Here is a 16102-nt window from a genome sequence, read left to right on the forward strand (position 1 = left end):
TCTTTTTGCTCATGTGTTGTCACGGCGCACAGCAACACATGAGTAGACCCCTGACCGGGAGGCTGCAAGCAGCCTCCCAGGCTTGGGGGTCTCTCCAGGATGCCATGCACATTGGCGCGGGGCATCCGGGAACTTCCAGGGGACACACGACTCCCGATCCCCGCAGCCCCCGCCAGTTCCGTGACGGAGCCAGCAGTTGTGTGGACAGCTGATCCGGCTGCCCAGGGCTACTTTTTGATCATCTGTGGGGAGAGCGGGCTAAGCCCACTCTCCCCACAGTCCCAGAAGAAGCTCTTCTCACTGATTGTGAGAAGAGCTTCATTGTTTTAATAATTTGTTTGTTTTAATAGTTTAACATTGTTCTAAGTTTTAAACTATTGTAATGCTTTAAACTTTTTATTTGTTATTTATATTGTTTTGTTGTAAACCGCCCAGAAACTTGCGTTTTGGGTAGTATACAAATACCTTCAAACAAACAAACAAACAAACAAACAAACAAACAAACAAAGTGAGTGCTGTCTGCTGTAAGATATTTCCCCTTAAGGGATGGGGCCATAGCTTAGTGGCAGAGCATCTGTTTGCATGCAGAAGGTCCCAGGTTCAAGCCCTGGCAGCATCTCTAGGTCGGGCTGGGAAAGACCCCTGCCTGAAACCTTGGAGAGTTGCTGCCAGTCAGTGTAGACAATACTGAGCTAGATGGACCAAGGGTCTGACTCAGTATAAGGCAGTTTCCTAATTCTTATAATAAGCATGCTGTTTTATAGCGGCTTCCCTCACAAACATCAAGTAATCTTTTACAGATTTAACGAAGAGTTTATTCAGAAACACCTGCCCTTTCTCCTTCTCCTTTGCCTCCCTTTTCCTTTTTGACTCCACTCCCCACGCTCTCTACACTCTACAGCAGGGATTCTCAACGTGTGGGTCCCCAGATATAATTGGACTTCAACTCCCATAATTCCCATCCAAAGGCCACTGGGGCTGGGGATTATGGGAGTTGAAGTCTAATAACATCTGGGGACCCACACGTTGAGAAACCCTGCTCTACAGGATCCCCACTGGGACAAACTTTAAAACAAAAGATAAAGGATACTAGATAGAATATAACACATGACTAAGTTTAATCCCCTCTGTTTAGCCCCCAAGCCCCCTTCCCACCTGCCTACCTTCCTTCCCTCCCCTTCCACTCCTGGAGACTCATATTTGAGCCAAGCAGTAGGAGATACCCAAATGCATATTTCCAAACCCAGAAGTACAAGATTGGGATCACATCAATATGAAACAGGTTCTCTGCAATCTCCTGTGGCAGTTCCTCTGAAGAAACTGGGCTAGCCTAGTTGTCCCCAAGAAAAAGACTCTTGACTCAAACATGTTAGGCCTTCCTCTTTTCTTTCTTACCGTCCCTTCTGTTTTTTTGATGAGCTCCAAATCTAGGACAATACTGCAGACGGGGGCACACCTTGGTAATTGTGGCACCTGGACTGCCCCCACCGTGAGCCCCCCTGCCGTGAGCCCCCCCCCCACTGTGAACCGCCCCAGCCACCACCCCTCAGATGCGAACATGGTGGCTTTAATTATGGGGGGGAGAGGTACGGCATGCGGGACAGTGGCAGGGCAGGTGTGGGTGGCTGTAGGAGGGCCCCCTCAGCCATTTGGAGGCCCCCTGGACCTTGGAGGCCACAGACCGGAGCCCCAAGGTCTGGAGGTAAGAGTGCCTCTGGCTGTAAGTGCTGGTATATTGTGTATTATCTTCTAGTCTACAACCAAAATAAATTTTAACTAGCTAACTTCCCTTCTTCTTTTTTACCCATCTTAGAAGAGTCATTCTCATGGTTGTGTGAGAGAAAGAACAACGTGTTCTAAGATGGCACCTACTCCACTCACCCTCTGGTTTTTTGTAAGTACTTGTATTAAAAAATAATGTAATAACTTTTAAATATTTCCTGCCACATTCACTGGGGATACTTTTTAATGAGTTAAAACTTTTAAGATTGATTAATTTGACTAATTGATGATGGCTGCAGTCCTATGCATAATCACCCCTGGATAAGTCCCATTAAACAAATTGGTGTTTACTTCACGCATCACAGTCTTAGTTTAACTGCATTTTTCAGTGAAAATTTCCTATTGATTGTGTGGTGTCCTCGTCTAATCATGTGTTCAACCATTCACAAGGCCAATTCGACACACCTACATCCACTCAAATGATATGACATGGTGAGGTCAATTGAGTTTTAAGTTAGGTTAAATATTAATATTTTAACTGCTTTTATGTTATATTTCATATTAATATTTTAAATGGTTTTGTTTTTTATTATGAAATGCCCTGAGCCATTTTAGGATGGGCAGGGTACAAATGAAATAAATAGATGAATAAACAAACAAATAGACTGATAAAGTCTTTTTGGGTAGGCCTTTCAGGTCCAGGGCTCAACTGTAATGAAATGCATTTGTGGTGTGTGTGTGTTGATTGATGTCGATGTTTACTCTTAACGACCACACAGATAGATTCTCTCCAGGATGATATTGTCTTCAACTTGGCCTTAAAGGTCTCTCAGTGGTGCATTCATTGCTGTCGTTATCGGGTCCATCTACCTTGCTGCTGGTCGTCCTCTTCTTCTCTTTCCTTCAACTTTCCCCAGCATAATAAATAAATAAATAACTGGGTATTCTGGTTTTATTCATTTTCACCCTCCCTCATAAGCTATTGGTACTCAACCAGAGCACTTTGGAAGAGCCAAGGCAGAAAAGAATAAACAAACAAATGTTTAAAATGTCCTTTTAGTTGATACTTATTTTCTTTAGGTATCTAAATATTCAAAATTTGTCCCCACTGCTGAGCCAGCAGTGGAATTGAGATAGTGGAACTTCTCAGAAGCACCAGTGCCTTTCCTGTTGCATCGATGCTTCATTAGTCAGGATGAACATAAGAAGAGCCCTGCTGGATCAGGCCGAAGGCCCATTCAGTCCAGCATCCTGTTTCACAGAGTGGCCCACCAGATGCTGCTGGGGAGCCCACAGGCAAGAGGTATGTGCATGCCCTCTCTCCTGGTGTTGCTCCCTTGCAACTGGTATTGAGAGGCATCGTGCCTCTGAGGCTGGAGGTGGCCCACAGCCACCAGATTAGTAGCCATTGATAGACCTGTCCAGGGTTGCCAGAACCTAAGGGGTATACCCGTGAGTCAAATGGGCCGTAAACCAGAATTTGGCGTTTTAAAAGCCAAATCTGTCCACCTAGCTGTCCACCATGAATCTGTCTAAGCCCCTTTTAAAACCATCCAAGCTCATGGCCATCACTACGTCCCATGGCAGAGAATGAAAGGATGCCTAGCATTGTAATCATTTGGTAAGTTCTTCACAACATTTGGAGAAATATAATAGTGTGTCTGCAAAAGATATCACCAGTTTAACTCATATGGAGTTAGACTAGGCCAACTATATGACAGAAAGAAACGTGCATGTATTTTTGCCTGTCTCCTTATATTCCCATCTGTCTGTCTGTTTATTTATCTGTAGTGTGAGATGTATTCTAATCTGTGTTGAGGAGCTGCAGTAGTAAAGGAGCCGGCAGAAGGGATGTCTTCTCGAGTTTGGTTCTTGCTCACTGATTTAGTATTCAGAATTTAGAATTTATGGAGAAGTCTTCCATTGTCACATCATCTATCAGAGACAGACACCAGAGAGATGGAAGTGGGGGAAAAATTAAAAACCTGTTTATTGCTCAAGTTGCTCTAGGCATCTTTTAGTTTATTGTTCAGCTCAGTTCATTCCAGCGTTTCAATTTGAATGGCTCACTTATTTGCTGTGGCTAAAAAAAACAAAACAAAAAACTAAATTAAAAACCATAAGGAAACCTATTTAAGAAAAGGGGGAAAACTTAAGAGTTGTGGGGTGCCAACACCACCTCGTCATGTTATGAGGTGTCAGAGGATAATTTAAGGGCCTAGCGGATCTTGCCTTCAAAGGAGATGCTCAATCGAGCATTCCTCCGGCATCTGACACCCCGAGTGTGTCGGAGTTAGGAGGAGGAGCTTCCTGTAGAAGAGATCCGCAATGCAGATGAAGAGACCCAAGTTGGGTGCCTGGATTTGCTAATGCTTGGCAAGTATAAACAAATAGCAGCAACCACATTTTATAGTCACTTTCTCTTGATTCCATCAACCCTTGTTCCTTCCACCTCTTTTCCAAAATAGTAAGTTGATAGGAGGTTGGGGGAATGTCATGGCAGTGAGTAGTGCCAAAGTGCAGGTACTCTCTGTAGAATCCAGAGGGAAAGGTTGTGGTATGCAAGGATGAGGCAGTGGAGTTGAATCAGGAATGCGAATGCTTTAATGAGACAGATATTATTTACAGAGAAGCAAGTGCAGACTGCCTTCAGTGCTCTTGCTGCTGGCTGTTTGTTAGCCCCGCCTCTACTCCAGGACTGGAATACAAGTAACTAAAGCATCATTCAAAAGCTGGCCTGGATCAAAGAATGGATTAACCAAAAGCACCACGCTCTCTACGGCAGTCCCCTTAGCTACACTCTCCCCAACATCCAGCGGAGTTGTTCAGAGTTGTGAGAGGACTAGTAAGTGCCCCTCCTCCCTTGAATCAGAATTAGGAACCATCTATTACCCATTGTGATGCATTTAATGAGTTTTCTGTGGATAAAATTTCTCATATTGGGGCCGACTTGGATTTAGACCCCACAATTACTGCAGCGTCTGTATTGGAGGTGTCCAGCGACTCTTATGTGGACAGGCTGGATCAGTTTCAGTTTGTGACTCGTGAGGATGTGGACAAGCTGCTTGGAGCGATGCAGCATTACCACCTGTTCTCTTGACCCTTGCCTAACATGGTTAATACTATCTGGCAGGAAGGTTGTTGTAGAAGGCCTAGTAGAGATAATAAATGCTTCTCTGAGGGTGGGCAGGATGCTTCCTTGCCTTAAGGAAGCAATTATTAGACCATTTCTGAAGAGACCTGTCTTAGATTCCTCAGAGTTGAGCAACTATAGGCCTGTCTCCAACTTTCCATGGTTGGACAAGGTAATTGAGAGGGTGGTGGCCTCCCAACTCCAGGCAGTCTTGGATGAAACTGATTATCTAGATCCATTTCAGACTGGCTTTCAGGTGGGCTATGGGGTGGAGACTGCCTTGTTCGGCCTGATGGATGATCCCCAATTGGGAATTGACAAAGGAAGTGTGACTGTTGGTCCTTTTGGACCTCGCAACAGCTTTCGATACCATCAACAATAGTATCCTTCTGGAGCATCTGAGGGGGTTGGGAGTGGGAGGCACTGCTTTGCAGTGGTTCCACTCTTATCTCTCAGACCGATTCAGATGGTGTCCCTCCAGGACTGCTGGACTTCAAAAACTGAACTTTGATATGGTGTCCCTCAGGGCTCCGTATTGTGTCTGATGTCGTGTAACATCTACATGAAACTGCTGGGAGAGATCATCAGGAGATCTGGTGCAGTGTGTTATCAGTATGCTGATGACACACAATTTTTTTCTCCATGCCAACATCATCAGGAGAAGGCATAACCTCCCTAAATGCCTTCCTGAAGGCAGTGATGGGCTGGATGAGGGATAACAAACTGAGACTGAATCCAGATAAGACGGAGGTACTTATGGTGCAGGATCGGAACTTGGGAGATGATTTTGATCTGCCTGTTCTGGATAGGGTCACACCTACCCAGAAGGAACAGGTATGCAATCTGGGGGTGCTTCTGGACACAAACCTCTCCCAAGTGTCCCAGGTTGAGGCAATGGCCAGAGGTGCCTTTTATCAGCTTTGGCTGATACACCAGCTGTGTCCATTTCTTGAGATAAATGACCTCAGAACAGTAGTACATCTGCTGGTTACCTCCAGACTTGATTACTGCAATGTGCTCTCTGTGGAGCTACCTTTGTATGTAGTACAGAAACTGCAGTTGTTCCAGAATGCGGCAGCCAGGTTGGTCGTGGGTCATCTCGGAGAGACCATATCATTGCTATCTTGAAAGATCTACACTGGTTGTCAATAAGTTTCGAGGCAAAATACAAGGTCTTGGTTATAACCTCTAAAGCCCTAAACAGCTTGGGCCTGGGGTATTTAAGAGAATGTCTTCTTCGCTATGAACCACACCTCCCATTGAGATCATTTGGAGAAGTTTGTCTGCAGCTGCCACTGGTTCATCTTGTTGCTACTCAAGGACTGGCCTTCTCCATTGCTGCCCCAAGGCTTTGGAACATGCTTCCTGCTGAAATAAGAGCCTCCCCATCTCTTACAACTTTTAAAAAGGCAGTCAATGTGCATTTGTTCACCCAGGCTTTTAATTAGATATTGTTTTAATTTTTTTAAATAGTTTTAATGTTTTAAATTTTAAATTGTAATGTTTTAACCTTTTTATTTGTTGTTTATATTGTTTTGTTGTAAACCTCCCAGGGACTTGTGTTTTGGGCGGTATACAAATGTGTTAAATAAATAAATAATAATAAAATAGCAGCCACCCACCTCACTCAAATAGATGCTATAATTTGGGGGGTTTGGTCTGTTACAAGAAGTCAAGGGTGGTTCTCTAATCCTACAAAGATTGGACCTCATTTGGTGAGTCACCCAGAAGAGCAGTCTGGATTGTCAACCACAAATGGTGGAGGACGCTCCTTATAACAGAAGTCAGGAAGAATGGTAATAAAACCAGTTGTACTCTGATATTCAATTATGTAGCAAACAGCTGGAAAAGCAAGAGAAGTATATTATTATTTCCATTTAGAAGGCAAAGGGCTTTGCATCCCTGCCGAGACCCTAGAGTTTTAAAAGTAGTGGGACTGGGTCTCACCATTGGTGGCAAGCTTGGATTTTGGTGGTTGAGATAGCAGATTTCCACTTTGCAAGACTTTCCTGGGAGAAGCCTGGAAGATCTGGACTACAACTGGAGAACAAAGCACAAAAGAGTAATGTTGATTTTAAAACCAAACAAAATGGCCTCTGTTGGGCACCCCTCCAAAAATGCAATTTATGGTCATATTTCCCCATGTAATAAAACAATGGTGTGCTATCGTATCAACCCTCAGTCTGGTTGGTGGATCATTGTCTCAGAAACCGTTTTGCACACCACTGCTATAGGCCCTGCCACCCGTTTCTGCAGTTCCCCCAGGAAGGTAGTGTCTGGCTCCTTCACACTTATAATAGCTGATGGAAACATCTATTGAAGTTGCAAATGCACCCGTAATCTCTATGGGAGATCAGTCAATTACAGCAAATTGAGCTATTTCATTTCTGCCTGCAAATGGCTTCCCGTTACACAAGTAGACACATTAATCTAATAACTAATGATCATATATTTTACTAATCATACAGCACCGCGTGTGGTATTATATCTAATTATATTTAAGATTAAGACATCTTTACGTGTGTGATCTTTGCCAGTTGCCAGCTTGGTTTAGTGGAGTGAAAACTCAGTGTAAAAATATTGAAGACAGAAGTGCTGAAATGGGAGGAGGATTTCTCTCTGCGCCATCCCCTTTTTCTCTGTCAGTTGTGATCCTACCTAATTCAGCTTCTAACACCTGGAGGTTTTTCACACATGGCTCTAGGTTTCGGGGTATCTGAAGAGTGAATATGTTTCGCAGCATATTAAAGGCATTTTAATTCAAGGGATTAGATGGACCATTTGCATAGCCATCAGCACCTCCATCAACACCTTCGGAGAAAGCAGAAGCTCCGTTTCCCCCCAAAAGCTGCTGGAAATCGAGGATTTTTTTTTTACCTTGGACATAACTAGGGCTAAGCCAGAATTCGCAGCCTCCCTTTGGAGGGAGGTTGGGTTAAATCCAGCAAATATGTGGACTGGCACACTCCAATCAGGAGTGGATTCAGGGAGAAAGCTCTGTCTGTAAAACCTCCTGGTGGAGTTTAGGGAATATACTCAGGATTAAACCTAAAGAAATACTTCCTGAAACATAAGGTAAAAACCACACTTATAAGAAACGTACTAATATAGACCTAGAGCTACTCTTCATTTCCCCCGGCAGCTCCTTATGCCTGGAATTCCTCCCAGGGTAACCCAGTGGCACCAACCTCTCCAGCCCACTTCCAATCTTCCAACCCCATTCATTTCTAATCCTTCCTTAAAACCGACCTTTCCATTCTTTAAAAATCCTTAGCCTTCATTTTAAATGTAAGTACATGTAAAAGCATTCGCATATATTCTTCTCTTGTTATTCTCGTTTCTCTTTTTCTTCCTAGTGCTTAGATAGATAGATAGATAGATAGATAGATAGATAGATAGATAGATAGATGCCGAGTAGTATTTTTATAAATGAACTTCATGTTAATTACTTGATGGAAGTAACTTCTATGCAGGACTTTTGTAACATGTGAATTGACCATAGCATTGCGGATATCAGAATGCATTATCTGTCTATCTAGGGAAAAGTAAGCTGTGAAACCCAACAGGGATCTAGATCCTCCTAATTTGAAATATATACTTCATTTCCAAAATGCCTTCTTGTTCAGTGCTTTCCATCCCTAGAGGGACAGGAAGAGAAATCAGCAAGCCTGCTTCCTCCCAGACACTGGACAAGTCCAACAGAAGGTGAGACTTCCTCAAGGTGAAACCATAAGCACTTTCAGATATACAGATATATCTTTTTAAAAAACCTCTCTCAGTACAGCAATGGGATAATCCTGAATGGTTGACAATGGCACTTAGATGGCTGAGTGAATGGAGGGCAATTTTTGTAAGCCCTTCCATCCAATACACACACACCCTTGCAGCAATTTTGGGGGGCTGCTATAGAAAAGGGAAAACATCCTGAACAGACATTTTCCCCTTGCCTTCTTTATTGGTTAAGTCAGGGATTCCCAATCTGTGGTACTCCAGATGTTGCTGAACTACAACTCCCATCATTCTCATCTACAGTTTATTGTGGTTAGGGATTATGGGATTGTTCTTCAGCAAGGGGGTACCCCTTCAACATCTGGGGTACCACAGGTTGGAACCACCTGGATTAGGTTTACCATTGTGACCAGTATTGTAATAATTGCTGTCACTCTGTATTAACTTTGTCCTCTGTTGGCTCCTGCTGAGCTTGGCCAGAACACACCAGTTAGGTCCAGCCTGGAACAGGATGGCAGCTTTTACAATTAAGAGGGTTTCAATATACAAAACATGCAAGCTCATGTTATGGCTTTTCTGCACTCAAACTGGGTGCACTAGATGGCTCAGTTCAAAGTAAACTCTGTGCATTTTCAGTTTTGTCCCATAGTCGTGAGGGTTCGGTAAAAACCTTTTGAAAAATTAAATTCCACATTTTTAAGATCCAACCTTCCCCACCAAGTATCCAATTTGTAAATTTGTATCCAAATGAAGAACACCCACACCCACACACCCCACTATGCCTATTTTTTATTTATTGATTGATTTATTTTTATTAATCAAATTTGTACACCGCCCCAAACTTTCATCTCTGGGCGGTATACAAATATATCACATTGCACATTGCACATATTGCCTATAACATTGCACATTTTGCTCTCTCATATCATGAGCTGTCATAGGTCTCAAGCCAGGAATTCTGGCAACTGGGCTCTGAAGCCTTCCTCCCTGCACCACCATGGCAGCTCCCAAGTGCAGCATGGTGAGGGGCGGTGGGGTTTGCATGGTCTCTGCCGCACTGCAGCCCCACCCTTATAATGGCCAGAACCGGTCATGCAGACGGCCAGTGTGCATGTGCGGCAGCCTCCAAGATGGCTGCTGCCAGCACAAAGAGGCCCAGAACTGGCTGAAATCAGAGACCAGAGGGAGGCAGGCAGGGGGAACCACCGGAGATACTCCCCCATGGCCATGGCATTGCCCCCAAAGGAGGTGGTGAGTGCTTAAAAGTTTTTTTTTACATTAGAACCCCCAAACTGGCCCCAAGCCAGCCAGGCGGGAGTGGGGGAGGTTTGGCTCGCCCTCAAGCTGAACTGGGCCTGGACCAGTTGGATGGCAAACCGGCTTGAGGTCAAGCACTAGCAGCTCCCTGTGGAGCCATCAATGACTTGACACAACCCTGGTTCATCTTTTGGAATGTGTGTATATTGTTGTAGAGGGGGAGAGGGAGGCTGGATGAATCCCCCCCACTTAATCCTAGCTGATTGGTGCACGCTTGTGGAATAATGTGATTTTAAAATGGTCTTGATGTTTAATTGTTGTTTTATTATGCTGTAATTATTGTGCTGTATGTATTTATTATAAACCACTCAGATTATTGCAAGTTTGGGGTGGTACAGAAATATTTTATTTAGTTTTTTAAAGGGGCTCCATGTTTGCTCCACTGGACCCTAAGAGCATTTTGCAGTCCACAATCAATTCCCTTTCTTACTGTTAGAAGCTTGGCAGTTTTGTGTCAGTCAGCACATCCATCACAAAGCATGTGTGACATCTCATGCCAACCAAGCTTAAATGTCTTATTTGGAGACACTACAGGTGGCCCTGGTTATCCACAGTAGGGGTGTGCAATTCGGATTTTCGGTGATTCAGTTCAGGACCCGAACTGAATCACCCCTGTTCTGTTTTGTGCACGAATATGGGCCACCCGAATCACCCTTGATTCGGTTCAGATTCGGATTTAACCCGAATCTGAATCTGAATCGATTTTGGGGGAAAGGGCCCAGGGGCAAAATTTTGGGGTGGGGTGGTAGTGCCCAATGGGTGGAAGCTACCACCCCTATTTCAGGGGGATTGGGCAAAGGGCTGATTTTTGGTGAATATTTGAAGTTTTAGTGACTTTGGGGCAGTTCAGGGGCATAGAATGGGATCTGGGCAAAAATATTGGGGTGGGGTGGTAGTGCCTAATGGCTGCAGACTACCACCCCAATATCAGGGGGATTGGGCAAAGGGGTGATTTTTGGGGAATTTCTGAAGTTTTCATGTCTTTGGGGCAGATTGGGGCAGAAAGTGGGGCCTGGGGCAGAAGAGTGGGGTGGGGTGGTAGTGCCTAATGGGTGGAGGCTACCACCCCAATTTAAGGGGGATTGGACAAAGGGGTGATTTTTTGGGAACTTTTGAAGTTTTTGTGTCTTTGGGGCAGTTTGGGGGCAGAAAGTGTATCTGCCCCAAAAGGGTGGGGTGGAGTGGTAGTTCCTAATGGGTGGCAGCTAACACCCCAATTTCAGGGGGATTGGTCAGAGGGCTGATTTTTTGGGAATTTTTGAAGTTTTGGTGTCTTTGGGGCAGATTGGGGGCAGAAAGTGGACCTGCCCCAAAAGAGTGGGGTGGGCTGGTAGATAGTGCCTAATGGGTGGAGGCTACCACCCGTCCCCAATTTCAGAGTGATTGGCCAGAGGGCTGGATTTTGGTGAATTTCTGAGGTTTTTCTTCATAAAGTGCAGTGTGGTAGATTGATTCATTCAATATTCATAGTAAGTGAGAGTGTGAAAAAAGTGAAAGTGGGGTCATGAGAGTTCTTTACTTGAAAAAAATCTCATTTGCTATCATTGAATGAGAATTCACACCTCAGAGGTTTTTCTGAAGGTATGTTATTCCCTTATTTTCTGAGGTGTGAATTCTCATTCAATGATAGCAAATGAGATTTTTTTCAATTAAAGAACTCTCATGACCCCACTTTAACTTTTTCACACTTGTATTTACTATGAATATGATGAATGAATCAATCTACCACAAAGCACTTTATGAAGAAAAACCTCAGAAAATCAACAAAATCCAGCCCTCTGGCCAATCACTCTGAAATTGGGGATGGGTGGTAGCCTCCACCCATTAGGCACTATCTACCAGCCCACCCCACTCTTTTGGGGCAGATCCACTTTCTGCCCCCAATCTGCCCCAAAGACACCAAAACTTCAAAAATTCCCAAAAAATCAGCCCTCTGCCCAATCCCCCTGAAATTGGGGTGTTAGCTGCCACCCATTAGGAACTACCACTCCACCCCACCCTTTGGGGGCAGATACACTTTCTGCCCCCAAACTGCCCCAAAGACACAAAAACTTCAAAAATTCCCCAAAAATCACCCCTTTGTCCAATCCCCCTTAAATTGGGGTGGTAGCCTCCACCCATTAGGCACTACCACCCCACCCCATTCTTCTGCCCCAGGCCCCACTTTCTGCCCCAATCTGCCCCAAAGATATGAAAACTTCAGAAATGCCCCAAAAATCAGCCCTTTGCCCAATCCCCCTGAAATTGGGGTGGTAGCCTGCACCCATTAGGCACTACCACCCCACCCCACTCTTTTTGCCCAGATCCCATTCTATGCCCCCGAACTGCCCCAAAGTCACTAAAACTTCAAAAAATCCCCCAAAATCGGCCATGAGCCAAATCACCCGAATTTTTCAGCCCCGAAATTTGGGTGATTTGGCTCAGCCCCGAAAAATATCGGGGGACATTGGGGGTGATTTGGTTCAGCCCCGAATCACCCAAAATTGCTCATTTCGGGCACAGATCGATCTGTGCCCGAAATTTTTTGCACATCCCTAATCCACAGGTGTTCTGTTCTTGCCTACCACCGCAGATAACGGAACCACAGATAATGAGACCTTGAGGCAATGGGAACTTGGGGGTTAGGTTTCTGGAGGTGAAAAAACATGGAGGTAAAAATAGCAGAAATAAGAGAAATAAAGTGCTGTACCATGCTCTGCAAGTCTCCAGCTGTCCAACAATTCACCCCAACTCCCAATTTCAGCTATTTTCTGCAAAAAAAATTGTGGGGATTTTTTTTTTTTAAAACTAAGAGCCACAAAATGCCACCTTTCAGCAAAAAGGTAGCCAGATATTAATTCAGAGGTCATTTCTGACTACATAGGAACCACAGATAGGCGAATTCCTACTATTTTTTTGGAGCGTGTATAAGATGGTCGGGTCTCCATTGCCTGACTGTGGATGCGTAAAACTGTGGGTGCTGGGACCCCATGTGATAATGAGGGCCTCCTGCATTGACAGACAGGCACTGGACTACAGTAAGAAGAACCAAGAATTTGCTTTCTGTTTGCAAAGTCTGTCTTTAAAAAAATAAATAAAAGGAATTGCCCACTTTAGAGAGGCTGGGACTTATAGAAACCCCAAGGTTCATTTCAGTTTTTCTCTGCCACCAAAAAATGTCTTCATTTCATCAAGTTCCATGACAATTTCCACTTTCTGTCACACAGAGGCCTTGTTCCATGAATCTTTCTTGACTATGATCCTAGAGTGTAAAAAATATGTGTTAATTTCTCTTGTCTTTAACACGGCAGTTAGAATAATAATAAAACAGTTTAAAGCAGGACAGTTATCAGGAACTCATGTTCTTCAAGAAGAGGATAAAGTTACCTGAAAGGACCTAACTTTTTCCCTAGAGGAAAAATGAATTTAATTGCTAGGTAGCCCTAAGAGGGAATTATAAATTTTCAATTACTTTATCTCAACCTTCACCTCTGATCTGCTGCCTGTAGCAAGCTGCTTTTAGCTAAAACACCACCTCGTACTGGGATCTTATGTTAAAGGGACTGCAACAGAACACGCTGGCTGACATGGTGAGGAAAACTAGTCAAAGCAGACCCATTGAAACGAAAAAGGTAAGTTAGGCAATGCTGTAAAGCTGTATCCCGGGGCTGCTGCAAACTTGGAAGGCATCCTCAAAGCTATTAAGAATGTGTGGTTGTGCTGCAAACAGCATTCCTGCAGTTTCTCCCATTGTCACAAATGGGAGAAAACGTAGAAGCGCTGCTTGTGCCTTTTCTGAACAGCATTGGGGCTGCCGTCGAGATCTGCAGCAGCCCCAGGGCACAGGGTCATGCCTCCGGAACACCGTGCATCATCTCAGCCACAGCAAACATAACAAGAGGAAATGAAAAGATGACTTCCTGTCCAAAGGGGGGGGCAGTTGCTTTCTCCTTGCTAAATAATATAACCTAGGTGTTCCCAACCCGTGGTCATCTAGATATTGCTGAACAATAAATGGTGGCTGGGAATGATATGAGTTGTAGTTCAGCAACGTCTAGAGGACCACAGGCTTGGGAAACCGTGATACAACATGACCACCACTTTGAAAAGTGCCTGTTTGCCCAGGCAGTAGGGGACTACCACTAGTTCACACATTATGTTCAGTGCACAAGAAGCTTGTCAAAGAAAGCTGGTAGCATATTTTTTAAAAAAGCACAGGCAAATGTTGCACTCATGGTCCACATGGGCAGGGCTAGGAGAATGTTGACTGGGGCGTAGCTAGCTGGCATGGTCCCATCTTCCACCCCATGTGTTTAGGCCGAACCCAGCTAGATTGACATGCACAGTATGTAGGGCTAAGATGATTAAGAAGCTTCAGTGGGACTCCAGAAAGCTGCTCCAAGGCTGCAAGCCCAAAGGAGTGTGACATCTATTCTGTGGCAGCTTCACTGGTGACTGGTTTGCGTCTAAGTCAATTCCAAGTGTTCTCGGCTTTGAAAGCAGGGGTTCTTGGCCTTGAATCCCCATAAGTGGTTGGATTACAACTCCCATAATCCCTGAGATGATGGAAATTGTAATTCAACAACTCCTGCTTTAAACGTTACCACAGACGGAGGCCTCCTTCAGACATAATGTAAAGCCTCAGGTTGACGAACCCGAGGTTAATTCTTGAAGCCAGGAATCGTCCCACAGAATATCAGCTTGTGGACAGAGGAACCCCTCCCTCTTCCTGACCCATCGAGGCCAAATCCCAGCAAGCTGTGGTCTGCTCATGTCACCAGACTGTGGGCAAGGTGTCAGGACGTTAGTAAAGTGGCTAGCACTGGGCCCGATCCTTGAGGGGCCATTCCCAGCATGACCGTGCCTTCTTGGCCTTGATGGCCAACTACAGGAAATCAAAGACATTTTAACCCCTTCCTCACATCACTTGCACCACTGTCTTTGCAGGAGCTTCCAAGCCACACAGTCATGAAGAAGCACAATTATGGGTACCCCAGAATGGCAAGTGGCACTTCAAGATGGCAGCAGGTTACTGGGGGGTACATGCAGAATGGCAACTGAGCACTTGGGGCTAGAGGTGGGTGGGTTGTTGGCTGGCTGGGTGGTAGAAAGTGCAGTGCACTAGAAAAATGTATCCCATGACACAACCAGATAGCTGCTTTTGGAGCCCAGGGCGGATCTCTTCAAATAGAGATTTATCTATCATGCGGTATTAAAATATTATAAATAAGTAAGTAAGTAAGTAAATAAATATCCAATGTTTTTTCTAGGAGATGTTACCTGCCAGGAAAGGTGGCGCCTTGCAAAGCCATGTGGACCCCACCTTTGGCCAGGAGGAGGGACTCACCTTCTATGCATCAAAATGTTAGAGAAGTGGCGGGTGGGGGGCGGATTTCTGCACTTACTTTGAGATCGCAGCATTGGAAAGGACTATGGTGGGGATTCTGCCTCCCAACTTTGGCGATCCCTGTGCTGAAGCATATCCCACCATTTGATGGCAGCTGAGAGCAGCCAGGGGACTCTCCCTAGGGAGAATCAACTTCCTGGCCTGGTGGCCATGGTTATCAATAAACAGCAAGGAAAATGGTATGAATGATATGAGGATCCTTGCATTCCTCTTGCGGGGGTCCTCTTTTAATCTCCCTGGGGGGAAAAAAAACTATCTTCCCTACTTGGGAAGAAAAGGACTTGGGGGCTCTTCCTTCTCCCCCTCCCCTTGGGAAGAGAGGATTGGGCCCCCCTCTTTCCACTTTCACTGTTCAGAGATAGACTGACTGTACCTGGAAACCCCACCTATGCTTGCTGGGGCCTCCCCACTCTACGTGACACACACAATCACCCATTCTGTATGAGCTTGCAAAAAGGGGAAAGGTTTTCTTAGGAAGGAAAGAGGATGAAGGGAGGAATGGGTCCCTCTCTTCCCAATTTAACTGAGTATGGACAGATCACAGGACTTTTCTCCACACCTGCTGCTACCTGTGCTCCTGATGAGTTCTGCTTCTGCCGTCAGTACAAGGCCATTGATTGCCCATGGTCCCCAGAAATAAGGCATTCCTCCTGTACCACCCAGTCCATGTCCTCCTACCTTATTCCCAGATATGCTCCATAAAGCAGTTGACCTCTTCCCAGTACCAATTCGGACTCCCCCTATCCAAGCCCTCGTGGCAACTCTACAGTACAATGTCAATAGAGGAGAAGCAAAGATTTGTATCTGGCACAAAA

At 45.0% G+C, this 16102-nt stretch overlaps 1 protein-coding gene across 12 annotated transcripts; it reads left to right on the forward strand.

The window, feature by feature from the left end:
* Window positions 1-1010: 1010 nt before the first annotated feature.
* On the forward strand, window positions 1011-15476 carry LOC128341900 (uncharacterized). 12 transcript variants are annotated; one of them, XR_008314647.1, is made up of 5 exons: window positions 1011-1702; window positions 1814-1894; window positions 8395-8560; window positions 13390-13512; window positions 15151-15476. XR_008314647.1 is itself a non-coding variant. In XM_053288548.1 (5 exons), exons 1-5 carry the CDS (start codon window positions 1367-1369, stop codon window positions 15247-15249), a joined length of 651 nt encoding a protein of 216 aa, XP_053144523.1. In that variant the 5' UTR covers window positions 1011-1366; the 3' UTR covers window positions 15250-15476. The 12 variants fall into 12 exon arrangements, 3 of the variants coding, with proteins under 3 accessions (XP_053144523.1, XP_053144522.1, XP_053144524.1); XR_008314649.1 differs by having other exon boundaries at window positions 13441-13512; XR_008314646.1 differs by having other exon boundaries at window positions 8482-8560.
* Window positions 15477-16102: the final 626 nt, after the last annotated feature.

This window comes from Hemicordylus capensis, chromosome 2 (genome assembly GCF_027244095.1).
Source record: "Hemicordylus capensis ecotype Gifberg chromosome 2, rHemCap1.1.pri, whole genome shotgun sequence".
Lineage (NCBI taxonomy): Eukaryota > Metazoa > Chordata > Lepidosauria > Squamata > Cordylidae > Hemicordylus > Hemicordylus capensis.

Excerpts from the sequence above, each read along its gene's own strand:
- LOC128341900 (XM_053288547.1), top strand. The coding sequence starts at position 1,367 with ATGTTAGGCCTTCCTCTTTTCTTTCTTACCGTCCCTTCTGTTTTTTTG. Across the intron at positions 1,895-8,497 it reads CACTCACCCTCTGGTTTTTT|AGGGACAGGAAGAGAAATCA; the intron begins GTAAGTACTTGT and ends TTCCATCCCTAG. Across the intron at positions 8,561-14,827 it reads CTGGACAAGTCCAACAGAAG|GAGCTTCCAAGCCACACAGT; the intron begins GTGAGACTTCCT and ends CTGTCTTTGCAG.